Here is a 13,921-nt window from a genome sequence, read left to right as displayed (position 1 = left end):
AGGCTCAATAAATATTTAATGATTGGCGAGACTCAGTGGCTCACACCTGTAATCCCAGCGCTTTAGGAGGTCAAGGGGGGGCAGATCACCTGAGGTCAGGATTTCAAGACCAGCCTGCAACATGGTGAAATTCCATCTCTACTAAAAATACAAAAATTAGCAGGGTGTGGTGGCGCACGCCTGTAGTCAGAGCCAATCAGGAGGTTGAGACAGAAGAATCACTTGAACCCAGGAGGTGGAGGTTGCAGTGAGTCAAGATCGCGCCACTGCACTCCAGCCTGGGCGACAGAGCAAGACTGTCTCAAAAAAAAAAAAAGAAAATTAATGATTGCAATTATGATCTTTAAAAATAAAACAGAGAAAAATAAATGTTGTAATTTATCATTTTCTTCCTAATGAAGAAGTTATATGCATTAGAGAAGGTCTGAGCTTTGTTTATGTGCTCTTTTGATTCACTTTACAGGAATATATGGGTGTGTGTGTGTGTGTGTGTGTGTGTGTGTGAGCTTTGTTTATGTGCTCTTTTGATTCACTTTACAGGAATATATGGGTGTGTGTGTGTTTGTGTGTGTGTGTGTGTGTGTGTGTGTGTAGAGCAAAAACCTGGAAGGATTCAGGCGAAACTGTCAACAGTGCTTCATTGGGAGAGGACAGTAGATTGGGAGAAGAGAAAAAAGGGAGACTTTTGGTGTTTTATTCTTTTTTTGATATTGTTTTATGTGTATATATATAAAATCTTTTTTTTTTTTTTTGAGACAGAGTTTCGCTCTGTCACCAGGCTGGAGTGCAGTGGCGCGATCTCAGCTCACTGCAACCTCTGCCTCCTGGGTTCAAGTGATTCTCCTGCCTCAGCCTCCCTAGTAGCTGGGACTATAGGCGCACGCCACTGGGCCCAGCTAATTTTTTTGTATTTTTAGTAGAGAAGGGTTTTCACCATGTTAGCCAGGATGGTTTCGATCTCCTGACCTCATGATCTGCCCGCCTCAGTCTCCCAAAGTGCTGGGATTACAGGCATGAGCCACCGCGCCCAGGTGTTTTATATTTTTATAAGAAATTATTCATGTATTGTTTGCTTCATAATAGAAAAAATGTTTTAAGTGCTTATGGGCTTTAGAGCAGCTTTGAATCTCTGCTCTCAATTTCCTAGTTATGTGTTAACTTCTCAAAGCCTCGGTTTTCTTCTCTGGAAAATGGAGGGAGATACAGCCATCAGCAGGACTTTTGTGAGGATTACACAAAATGCATTATAAAGTGTCTGGCACACAGGTGCTAAATAAATGCAGCAATTTCCTCCCTATACACATGGAAAGCATCATTGTTGCAAAGAAAAGCATTTTTCTTTCTTTTTGTTCTTTTTTTAAAAACTATTTTTGGTAGAGAGAGGGTCTCACTATGTTGCCCAGGCTGGCCTGGAACTCCTGGGCTCAAGCAATCCTCCTGCCTCAGCCTCCCAAAGTGCTGGGATTACAGGCGAACCACTGCGCCAACTGCATTTTTCAATCATCTTTATGCCCCCCGGGGACATTTCCCCATCCCAGTTCCTTTCTTGTTGCCCTTCCTGCTTGTGTCTGGGTTGAAGAGTCCAGTGCTGTGCTGAGAATTCATGGTGAACTGGAAGCACGGTGGCCCAAGGTCACCGCATGGCTTCCGGCTCTCCCCACTGTTCTCTTGCACCCACATCCTCTCTCCGTGGAGACATTCCTAGTTGGACCCACGAACCAATTACAATACCATGCACTCCGAGCTTTGAGACCAACATTTACTGACACTACAAGCCAGGTATTGTGCTTGCTGCTGAGTGCCGAGGAGCTGGCTGATTGTATTAACGTGTGAGGGAAGCACTGCGACTGCAGGAGCAGAGAAGCAGCAGCTAGCCAGGCATTCTAGCGGGCTCCCAGGCAGGCCAGGTCTCCTTCCAAAACTGAAAGGGGTGGGCCAGGTGATCCCCAGGACCTCATTCAACTCAGAAATGCTACAGTGCCCCGCCCATTTCCTTTTTTTTTTTTTTTTTGACGGAGTTTTGCTCCTGTCACCCAGGCCGGAGTGCAGTGGCCAATCTTGGTGCCCACTGCAACCTCTGCCTCCTGTGGCACAGTCTCAGCTCACTGCAACTTGGTCACACAGGTTCAAGTGATTCTCCTGCCTCAGCCTCCCAAGTAGCTGGGATTGCAGGTGCCCACCACCAAAGCCAGCTAATCTTTGTATTTTTAGTAGAGATGAGTTTTCACCATGTTGGCCAGGCTGGACTCAAACTCCTAACCTCAGGTGATCCACCTGCGTTGGCCTCCCAAAGTGCTGGGATTACAGGTGTGAGCCACCATGCCCGGCCCCATTGCCTTTTATCTAACCTAAGTCATTTCCGAATAATCTGACCTTTGGTTCTACAATGAAAACTTGAGTGTTGTCAGAACTATACCCAAGTATATACCTAAAATATAAAAGTTTAAACCTGAATCAAGGGGATTTTAAGGTAGAAAACTATCCAGTTTTGTCCACGCTGACACTGGATAGGATTGCGGGAGCAAAGTTACATTCATGCTTCTCTTATCAAAAGAGGGTTTAGCTCATTCACTAAGTCAACCATAGTCCCATGGGGGGTCTTTTTCAAGCTGGGAGGAAAAAAGATTAGGCGGGATAAACAAACTATGGTGTTCTTTTCTAAGAGGGCTCTATCCTATTGTACTAGAAACAGACAGGAAAAAAAACCAAAAAAAACAAAAAACAGAGAAAACTAGCTTCTAAAATGTAGTCTGCCATCCTAGGAGGTGCTTAATCATTCCTTGTTGATTTATCCTCAAGTGTGTTCCTCTCCTTCTCCACAGGGGAAATAGAAATCAGTGGTTTAACAAGCTGGAAAAGCACAAAGTAGAGGTCACTGGAAAATTACTGAAGTACTTATTAAATCAAAGGAAAACTGCATTTAGTGTTTTTCCAGTCACAAGGAGTGATTGCTGCTAATCGTGATCTCAGAGTAATGTAAGAGCTAAAAAAAATACACTAGATGCCACAGAATCAGAGAACATTTGATAGATGCCAAAACAGAGGTGAAGCATTTAGGCCACACAGGGAATCAGTGGTACTGCCTGTGTCCCAGGCCTGGATATTGATGCATTTACGTCACCAATGAGGACTCTTGCCGGGTCAGGGTTCATAACCTTTTTTGTACCATGGACCTTTTAGCAGTCTGGGGAAGCCTAGGGACAGATTTGTTTTCAGAACAATGATTTTAAATACATACAGTAAAAAGGCTTTGGTTCTCATCTCAGAATAATTATTTTAAGTCCATAAATTAAAATACATAGACACAGAAAATAACCAACTATATTTAGTAGTTATTAAAATAACTTAAAATACAATATAGCAATACATGTGCTTCATATTTAACACATTAAATAACTAGACTTATTACGATAATCTCTAAAAAGTGGTATGTAAATGATGTTTTCAAAAGATCTGCAACATCTGTGACATGAAATGCACGCATCAATGATTTCTATTGGTGACAAATTCACCGCCACGGCTACTACTACTACAGTTTATTACCCACATTCATAAATAAAGGAAATGCTATGTTTAGATGAAAGGTTAGTGGAAGTAAAGATGTAATTTTTCTCCATCCAAATTCACAGCACCCCTGAATTCTATCTCTATATTCCTGGGTGGATGGGGGTTGTGTACTCCAGGTTAAGAATGCCTAGGTTGGAGGAAAGTCAGGTAGAAACACCAGGAACATAGATGTGCATAAATTCTCTGTTTATATTGTCGCTACCGAAGGTAACACATTAGCAGAGAAAACAAGGACACACTCCCCCAATTAGGCGACCGATGCCCCTAACAGGAGCTGCTACTTTTTGTGCCAGGGGTTCCTGGACACAAAGCCTGGGTTCACCAGAGAGGGTGCAGCACAGGCTCACAGCTAACACTGGGGGGCCTGTCCCAGACATTCACTCACATACAGCTCTTTCTTCATTCCACTTTAAATTTATCCTCCTGGCATTTGGTCCGGTGCATTTGTCTCTTTTTTCACCTTTCTCTTGAAAGTCAGTGAAAATACTCGCCATGAAGGGTGGTTTATATAGTTAGATTGGGGAACAGTGCTTAACCTGCAATATGAGGCACAACTCTGCCTTTTGAAGTTATTTATAGAAGTAATACAAGCTCATTTAAGAAAAAAAAAAATCAAGCATACATATGTGCCTCAAGTAAAGAATAAAAGGCTCCCTACCTGTCTAGCTACTCAGTCTCACTCTCCAGCCACAGCCAGTTTGGTGTGTGTATCACACATACACACACGCCCCCTTTAAAATCACCATATATATTATGCAAATCACTTCTCTCACTTACACAACTCTGCATGTTGATATATTAAATCAGCAGCACACAGTATGAATACTGCTCTTCAGCGCCGTTCACAGTAGCCTCACGCTGGGGGAGCCACCTGTTCTAAGATGCACCCAACCCCTGCACCGTGCAGCCTGGACGCACCTCGAATATACTCTGCCCAAGCTTCTTCCCTTGCCCGTTTCGCTTCCAGGCCTTTCCCTTTTTCTTTTTATAACGTTTGCTCCCCCTTGCAAACCATTGCCTTGCCTAATGATTAAGTATTTAGGGAGTCCAGGAAAGCATCTCGTGGCTGAAGTTTCGAATCTGCCAGGTGTCCGGGAGTCGCTCAGGGACGCGCGAGCTCCTTGAAGGGCTCTGGGAGATGCGCTGCAGGAAGCGGTACAAGGGGGTCCCCGGCATCACGTATAAAAGCGATGCGGGCCCGCCAACACGCTAGAGAGTCGGCCTAGCACCCCCGGGGCTGAGCCACCGCCCCTGCCCCGCGGAAAGTCCCCGGGTCTTCCCACCGAATTGGCTCGGTGGCTGCTACCAAGTCTCCGCCGCACTCCTGCTCTCCCGGGTGAGTATGGCTCAGCGAGAGACCCGCAGGCCCACGAGCCCGGCCCTGGTGGCGCCCACGTCCCCCCGGAGTCCACGCACCTCCTCGCAAAGAGCCCGCGCCGTCGCCGTAGCCGTCGCCCTCGCCGGCCGTGTGCGCCCTCGCCTGGACGCCGCGCCACCGCCGCCTTTATAGGACACCGCTCTTTGTCTCGCGGGGCCCGGGGGCCCCTTCCCGACGGGGACTCCCACCGGTTCCTCCCCACTGTCCGCGCCCTGGTTTCTGGGGACCAGCCCTCTCTTGTGCCCTCGAAAGGGAGCAAGGGAGGAAGGAGAGCCCCGCCTCGTGTGAGACTTGGGGGCGGTAAGGGGGTCCTGCCACCCACCTGGGCTGGGGGAGCCGCTTACCAACCTCCTTCTCCAACACATTCAACCCTGGGAAAGTCCGTATCCGTTGTTAATTCATCAGATGTTTATTAAGCCCCAGTGAGCCTCCAACTGGAGTTCAGTAACCACTTGCTTCAGAATCACAGGTGGTGAAGGAGGATCCCAACACCCACAACCCAGACCCAGGAAACTAGGAGTTTTCGGGGTGGGGGGGGGTGTGGTCTGAAATCTGTATTTTTAAAACCTAAGTATTTCAGGAGATTAAGATGCACAGCAGAATTTAACATTCACTGTACTGGGCAGGTTCCCAAATTTATCCATTTCAGTTTCCACAATGCCCAGCACTAATATTGGTTATTTCAGTGAGGGAGGAGACTCCTAATTGGTCTTCCTGCTTCTGGACTTGCCTCCTTCTGTCTGTTCTCCAACATCATCCAGAATGATGCTATGAAAACACAAGTCAGATTCTGGTCACTTCTCTGCTCAAAACCCCTCAGTGGCTCTCCATTTCACTGAGTTAAGCTGAAGCCTTCAAAATGGGCCCAGAGATACCTTTTATCCCTCTGAGCTGTCTGTCTCTTCTCTCCCTGGGGCTCACTCAGCTCTAGCCACTCTGGTCTCTTTGTTGTTTCAGGAACTCACCAGATACTCTCCTTCCTCAGAGCCTTTTCACTGACTGTTTCCTCTGCCTTAAACACTCTTCCCCCAAGTTATCTACGATTCCCTCCCTAACCTCCTTTCATTCGTTCAACACATTATTACTGAGAGCTTACGATGAGCCAGGCCCTGTTCTAGTTTCTGGGGACACAACTTCAAACAAAACAGATACAAGTCCTTGCCCTCAAGGAGCTGACATTCTTTAGGTCTTTACTCAAATGGCACCTTCTCAGTGAAGTCTCTGACCACAATATCTAAAACTGCACCGTCTGTCTGGCATAGTGGTGAGCCTGTAATCCCACCTACTCCAGAGGCTGAGGCAAGAGAATAGCTTGAGGCCAGGAGTCTGAGGCTGCAGTGCACTATGATCGCACCTGTGAATAGCCACAACACCCCAGCCTGGTCGACATAGTGAAACCTTGTCTCTTAAAAAAAAAAAAAGTAAAATTGTTCCTACACACACACATACACACACACACACACAGTCTTCATCCTTCTGTTTGCTTTATTCTTCTTAACGCTCATCCCCACTTGAGTAATATTTACTTATTTATCTTCTCTGCCTCTTCCCCACCCCATCTACTCCCAGTGAACAGGTGTTCATCAGGTGTTGATTAATAAATGAATAAGTAATGAATTCCCAGGTACCACTCTCTCTGAAAGATCTGGTATAGGACCTGGCACAATAAATTCACAAATGAATTGCAGCTTAGTGGATAAGAGCAAAGGGCTCTGGAGTTACATTACCCAGATGGAAATTCCTTATCTATTCACTTACGTGATCCTAGGCAAATTATAGAATTTATGCTTGCCTTAGTCCCTATCTGTAAAATGGGGACAATGACAGAATTGTCAGGACTAAATGAGAAAAAAGTAGGTAAAGCATTTAGCAGTATGCCTAGCACATAGTCCGTACATTGTAAATTTTATTGTGGTCCATTGTATTATTGTTAACAACTATTGGCTCCCTTCCCTTGGAGAGGATTATATAGCCCCACTCACTGCCATGTGATTGGCAGCGCCTCCCTGTAAGTGGAGGAACTATACGTCCCTGCCCCATTGCCAGGCTTGACCATACAACTTGCATCAGCCAATAGAATGCGAGCAGCCCTAACATTGATCATGATGGAGCAGAAGCTTTACAAGGGATTGCTGGACCGGCTGCAGTGGCTCACGCCTGTAATCCCAACACTTTGGGATGCCAAGGCGGGCAGATCACTTGAGTTCAGGAGTTCAAGACCAGCCTGGCCAACATGGTAAAACCCCATCTCTACTAAAAAAAATTAAAAATTAGCCGGGCATGGTGGCACACGACTGTAATCCCAGCTACTCAGGAGGCTGAGGCAGGAGAATCACTTGAACTTGGGAAGCAGGGGTTGCAGTGAGCCGAGACTGCAACACTGCACTCCAGCCTGGGGATAGAGCAAGACTCCAGTTGGGATTGCTGGATGGGCTCAGCCATGAGAAAGTTATGTTTGGGGTTGCTCGTGCAGCCTGGACGCCGTGGAGCAAAACCACAACCAACCATATAACATGAGTGAGAAATAAACCTTTATTGTTGTAAGTCACTGAGACTTTGGGGTTGTTTGTCACACCACCACCCACCTTACCCACCTCCAAAACAAACAATACAGTTTTATTATAAATTAAAAAGGTGTTGCATAAATTGCTAGGTTATGGTGGTAGGAGGGGAGTGGGGTAGGATGGGGAGGTGGGTATGAAGGTGAGGAAAGCTCTGTATCTATTTTCAAGGCACTAACAGCTATTGGAAGGGAGAAGACATGACAACATGACTAATATAAGACAGACAGTCCTCAATGCGAGAGTGTGAAATTAGAGTTAGGGACAGAGAGGTAGAAGATTCTAGCTGGGGGATCAGAGGTTACCCATGGGACGGATGGCATTTAAACTAGGCCTTGAAGCAGGGGTGGCTCTGACATTTGTGGGAGCCAAGATAAGGGTACAAATGGAGACTCCATCCCCGTCCCCATTCTTTTCCCACCCCCTACCTCTGTCCTTTCCTGTGAAGGGCCTTGTGAAAATGATGCGAACTCCCAGCCCACATGGGCCTAGGGAATAGCCCTAACCAGGCCCTGGAAATGGGCTCATGGTCATTTGAACAGAAATTCAGGGGTCCCAGATTCCCAGAATATGTTCTAGAAGGTGGGCTATGGGAGTTGGGTGAGCACTGGAGGAGGGCCAGAGAAGGGCCATCTAAAAGCACAGTGTCCAGGGCAGGGGCTCTGACTGCTGGGTGCCTGGTGGAAGGGTGGTAAAGACTGGGTAGGAATTATAATACAAGTGCAGGGGTGGAGGAGAGGGCAGCCCAGACAAATACAACTGTGTGCTTTGAACATGGGAATAGTATGTTTAGTCACAGGTCGCAAGACTCATTCTGGTGGCAGTATAGAGGAGGGATTGGAGGGTGGATTGGGGAAAATTAGTTGGTAAAAAGGGATCTTTAGAAACATAACCGAAGGCCAGGTGTGGTGGCTCACGCTTGTAATCTCAGCACTTTGGGAGGCCGAGGTGACTGGATCGCCTGAGGTCAGGGGTTTGAGACCAACCTGGCCAACATGGTGAAACCCTATCTCTACTGAAAATACAAAAAGTAGCCAGGTGTGGTGGCACACACCTGTAATCCCAGCTACTTGGGAGGTTGAGGCATGAGAATCGCTTTGCTTGAGGCAGAGGTCGCAGTGAGCCAAGATCATGCCATTGCACTCTAACCTGGGCAACAGAGACTCCATCTCGAAAAAAAAACAACAACTACAAAAACTAATATTTGCAGTAAGCTTCTCTGATTTGCTCCTCTTTCTGCTCTTCTGTTCTCCCTATATGGCAATTCTAATACAGCAAATGTTACATTTTGAAGCAATAACCTGTATTAATCTTCACCTTAGCCAAAAACTGTAAAGTGATATATTTTTTTGAATGGCATATTTTACAGCTGAGAAAAAGAATTGTAGTAACAGGGTAGCAAGATTGGAAATGGATGATGCTAAACAAAACAATAAGCTGTCAAATAGGATCTGTGTGCGAGTGGACAAGGACTCAGAGAAAGGACAAGGGCTACAGAGAAAGGAGCCCGATTGTGTTGACATCCTGGGACCAGGGTTGATGGTTTTTTATCTTCAAAACATTCTTAAATGTTACTGTTGGTTTTATATTTTCAGAAGCAGGGGAAACAATCTTTGGCACATCATTTCACTAGCAGTGATCCTTCAGAGTGATGGGTCCTCTCCCATGCCAGTCTCCCAATGTAGAGAATTTCGGGGCTAGGACCTGCAGGGGAAGGGGTTGAAGTAGGAATTTACATAAGCCGATTATTGGGGGATTAGATTTGGGCAGCTAAACGCCTCTGTGTGCTTGAGCTAAAACCCTTACTATTCATGGCTCTCACCACCCCCTGGAGAGACTGCACCTGCGAGCTCCTGGGGAGGAAACAGAGGGCTGGGGAGGGAAGGGCAGGTCACTAGGAGAGCTTGGGCACTGTCAGGCTTTCTGGTTCTCCTGGTTTAATTGATCTGTCTGGATTAGCCTGTGAATACTGGCCTTCTAGTCCTGTATGCAGGGGTTGTCAGTTTCAGGAAAGACTAAACCTGGGATTTTTGTTTTTTATTTTATTCGTAAAAGTAGAGACGGGATTTCGCCATCTTGCCCAAGCTGATCTTGAACTCTTGGGGTCAAACAATCCTCCGGACTTGGCTTCCCAAAGTGTTGGGATTACAGGAGTCAGCCACCGCCATGGCCCAAACCTGGGGCTTTTGGAAGGGATTTCTGCCAGGCCAAGTGGGTGTGGGCCAAGATTGTTTTGGCTGGAGGTCAAGCATCAGCCTTAGCCACTCTTAAAACTCTCTTCTTCCCTCCTCCATTCTTAGCCCCTTTACCGATCACCAATTCTATGTATCGAGGCCCCTATTCATCCATCCATCTCTCCATTTATCCAGTCATTTATTCATCATTTCTTCCATCCACCATTAATTTATTAAACAGATGAATTAGCTCGTTCTTGATATTTAATACAATTTACTAGTAAATCCTTCTAGGTAGGTTTTGTTCCTTCACGTGTTCTCTCTCTTCTTAATGTTGGTACTTTGACATATAAATTTGGACCTTTTCAGATTCATTAGTAGAGTGTTATATACAGTTATTCAGTTACTTTTTAAAATCTCTGTTTTATCCCCTTTCTCATGCCTCATGTTATGTGTTTATGATTTCTCTCTCTCTCTTCTTGATCAGTGTTGCAAAAGTCTGCTCATTTTATTGCTCCTAAAAAAACTAGCTCTGGGATTCACTTATCATTTTTATGATTTTCAAATACACTTTCTACTATATCTTTATTAAATCTGTTCTTTAGTTTACATTTATTTTATTTCCTCTCCACTCTACCACTCTTGGATTGAATGCTTATTTATTTTTACTCTTTCTTGTTTAGTAAGAAAAGCACTCCAGGCTGTGAACTTTCTTCTGATAGACCTTTGGGGATATCCTGTTTCCATTTGTAGTATCATTGTCATTGGTTTCTAATGTCTGTTGCTTATTTTTCTTTTATAAAGTGTTTTTAAATTTTCTTGTTGTTGTATTTTTTTGGCAACCATGTGCTATTAGTTTCTAATTTTATTGCGGTATAGTGAAATATATGCCCTGTATGTTTTTTGCTTTGGGATATTTATTGAGAACTTTCTCTTTGATAAAACATATATTCAACTTTTATAAATGTTTCACAGGTACTAGAAAATGAGGTATATTCTCTGTTTGAATGGTAAAATGTCTTTTTACACATCCATTAAATAAATCTATATTCTTGGAAGTTTTGGTCTATTTGATCTGTTCAAGAGAGCACTGTGTGAAAATCTCCCTTTACTATTTTGTGTCTGTTCTTTTTGTTTTTCCGGGAGTGTTTGCTTTAGATCTTTACATTTTTTGATGTGTTGCTTTTGAAGCATAAAGACTCAAGGAAGTTTTTTTATTGACTCAGAGGATTGTAGCCTATATCAATATAAAATATCTTGCTTTTTGCCATGAATTTCATTTTATTATATTAATATTACAACCCCTGCTTTTAAATTTGCATTTTCCAAATTAAACTGTGCCCATTCTTTATACTTAATTTGTGGGTGCGTGGGAGTGACTCTTGGTCATAAGAAACTCTTTTTGATAAATTTCAATTATTTTAACTCTCTTTTTTTTCTTTAAAGGAGACCCCACCTTCATGTTGAATTCTTCAAAACAAATCTCATTCTAGTTTACTTGCTACATTATAAACTTCATGAGGACAAAGACTTAGCTTCCTTAATCACTAGACCTCAGGAATTGTGCTCACTGCACATAAAAGCTGCTTGATCAGATATTAGTTGAATGAATGCAAGAAAGCTCTTATTTCTACAGACAGCTGCCTCCAGCCTGCCCTGCTTTCTGTCAGCAGACACATAGCTTGCTTCTGTGAGGTAAATGTTTCCAAGGCCATAGAAGGGTTTTTTTTTTTTTTTTTTTTTTTTTTTTGAGATGGAGTCTCGCTCTGTCGCCCAGGCTGGAGTGCAGTGGTGCGATCTCAGCTCACTGCGAGCTCCACCTCCCAGGTTCACGCCATTCTCCTGCCTCAGCCTCCCGAGTAGCTGGGACTACAGGCGCCTGCCACCGCACCCGGCTAATTTGTTGTATTTTTAGTAGAGACGGGGTTTCACCGTGTTAGTCAGGATGGTCTCGATCTCCTGACCTCGTGATCTGCCCACCTCGGCCTCCCAAAGTGCTGGGATTACAGGTGTGAGCCACTGCACCCGACCTGGTTGTTTTTTAAGAAGGAGAGAATATTCTGTCTGCTACATGGAGAGGGGCAAGAGAAGAGGTGGGGTGGGGGGACTAGTTAGGATGCCATGAAAGCAATGCAGGCAAGAGGAGATGATGGCTTGACTTGAGGAGGGGGTTGACATTAAGCATCAACTCTGGCCCAGGAATTTAATCCTCTGCCCCAATTATTCAACCTTAAGTGCTAGATGTCATGGTAGGCATTTCACCCAGGTTTTCTTATTCAATACGAAAAATTATAAATATTAATTATAAAGTTACATAACAAGTTATCCTAAACAAAAAAATTATTTCTCCCAAAGAAGTCAAATACTAAAACATATACTTAAAGAAACAAGCATATAGCTGACTCAGTTTTACTAGCGATGTTTAGACAGACATCTTTCCAGAGCCTGCAGAAGCTGCAAATTCTCATGGATATTCATACTACTCCATTCACAGGGCCCACAGAGCAACTTAGTGAACAGCTCACATCCTCCCAGGCTGTTCCTGCCTCCCTCATTCCAACCTTCCTCAAACAAGAAAATTATCAAGCAAGTAGCAGCAGGTGAAAGCAGGTGACACAGGAAATCAGGGCACCTGGAAGGGAGAAACGCACTGATGTGGCCCCCATCTCTGCCTGAGCAGTGGGCAATGCACCAGCGGGGTGAGACCTTTAGGAGACGTGCTAGACTCTGTGGACCAGAGTCTCTGATACACACTGGTTTTGTGGCCCTGGACAGGTAGTGGTATCCTGCTGAGCCTGTTTCCTATAACATGGGAATAATAAATACTCATTGATTGGCTGTGGACTGAGGTAAGATATTGAAAAATGCCAAATAGCAGGCAGTTTAGTGTGGCAGCTAAGAGAAGACCTTTAACTTGGCTTTGGAGGCAGACTGGCTGGTGTTTGCATCCTTGCTTTGATTGCTCATCCTGAGCAAGTTACTTAACTTATCCCAGACTCAGTTTTCTCAGCTATAACTCAGAAATATCATCTCATGGGTTATTGTGAAGATTCAGTGAGCTAACGTATAAAAAGTTAGTGCTTTGGAATAAATACTAAAAAATGGTGCTAAGTCATCTAATGAAACCAAAGTTACTCAGTACAGAGATTTCATTTTATTTTTACTACCAAAAAACTCTATTTGAAAGCTGGATGGTGAACCTAAACACATAACTCTAATTTCTGCCAAAGGGCACTGTGAGGTTTTTTCTTTCATCTGCCCAATCCAGCATTCTGGCTCCCACCTCTCTCCTTCAAGTTACTTAGTTTCTGTGCTGCTAAGAAGTTTTTATTTTTTTCTAATATTTGAAACAGAGGCCAGGACTGGATGAGGGAGAGGCCAGAGGGGAAAGAAAAACTTCTCTTGAGCATCAGGCCTTTCTCTTACATTTAACTTCCACTCTCCAGCACCCCAGACCCAGGACCCCTTGGTAACACCCACACACCCACATTTCATCTCCAAGACACCTGGCGTTAAAGCCGTGAGGGTATTTCTGTCCAGAGCAAATGTTGACTATTGCAGGATAAAGCGGTGCACACAACTCCTTCAAGTGAGCTTCCCATAGTTACCAATTAGAGGGACACACAGCCCTGGGTGTGCCCAGCTGTCGACCTCTCAAGACCAGGCTGGCTTGGCCTTGACTCCGTAGGCCTGGAGCTGCGAGTGCTTCTGTTTTCAGCCAATAAACCCAAACGCAGTGGGGAAAGCGAGGGGAGGTGTTGGGGTGGGCAGGACCAGGTACTGGAGAAAAGAAAGGGGTGGATGGAATTCCCCTTTCCTTCTTTATTCTCTGGTCTTTGTGTAAGGGACATGACTCATCGATGGGTCTCCTAGATGAGGATTTAGATGCTCTGTGGGCAGCAGATAAGAGTGCAGCCTACTTGCAGAAAGTAAATTCATTGAATACTCCCCATAAAGTCAATACTGTCAGGCTTATCAGCTGTCCTCATTTCCCACTCAGCTCCCTGGGGACCAGACTTGAAATAAAAGGCCCCAGCTCCAGGCGCTTAGAATGAAGGTGCAGGGCTGAGCTGGGGAGGGGCCTCTGTCCCCTAGGCTGCTTTTCAGGCAAGTGGGGGAAATCTGCCAGGTCAACCTGCCCAGGGCCCTCAGCTTCCCAGCCTGACAAATCCCAAACCAAATACACACACTCGGAGGATGAGGGAGGCATCCCCTTAGTCCTCAAATCCAGCAGATGTTTC

At 45.0% G+C, this 13,921-nt stretch overlaps 1 protein-coding gene across 5 annotated transcripts in view; it reads right to left on the bottom strand.

Annotated features, from left to right (window-relative positions):
- FKTN (fukutin) overlaps positions 1–13,921 on the bottom strand; it is a 98,005-nt gene that overhangs the window by 2,864 nt on the left and 81,220 nt on the right. The window contains exon 13 of one of the 5 annotated variants that reach the window (XM_063649778.1): positions 7,462–9,210. The exons of the other annotated variants lie outside the window; for them this stretch is intronic. Coding sequence (XP_063505848.1) covers positions 9,128–9,210 — 83 coding nt within the window. The 3' untranslated portion in view covers positions 7,462–9,127. Of the gene's footprint in view, positions 1–7,461; positions 9,211–13,921 lie in introns of those variants that run through there. 5 annotated transcript variants of the gene reach the window in all.

Source organism: Pongo pygmaeus, chromosome 13 (genome assembly GCF_028885625.2).
Source record: "Pongo pygmaeus isolate AG05252 chromosome 13, NHGRI_mPonPyg2-v2.0_pri, whole genome shotgun sequence".
NCBI classification, from domain to species: domain Eukaryota; kingdom Metazoa; phylum Chordata; class Mammalia; order Primates; family Hominidae; genus Pongo; species Pongo pygmaeus.
Note: the sequence above shows the minus strand (reverse complement) of the source record. Positions and strands in the feature narration are given on the sequence as shown.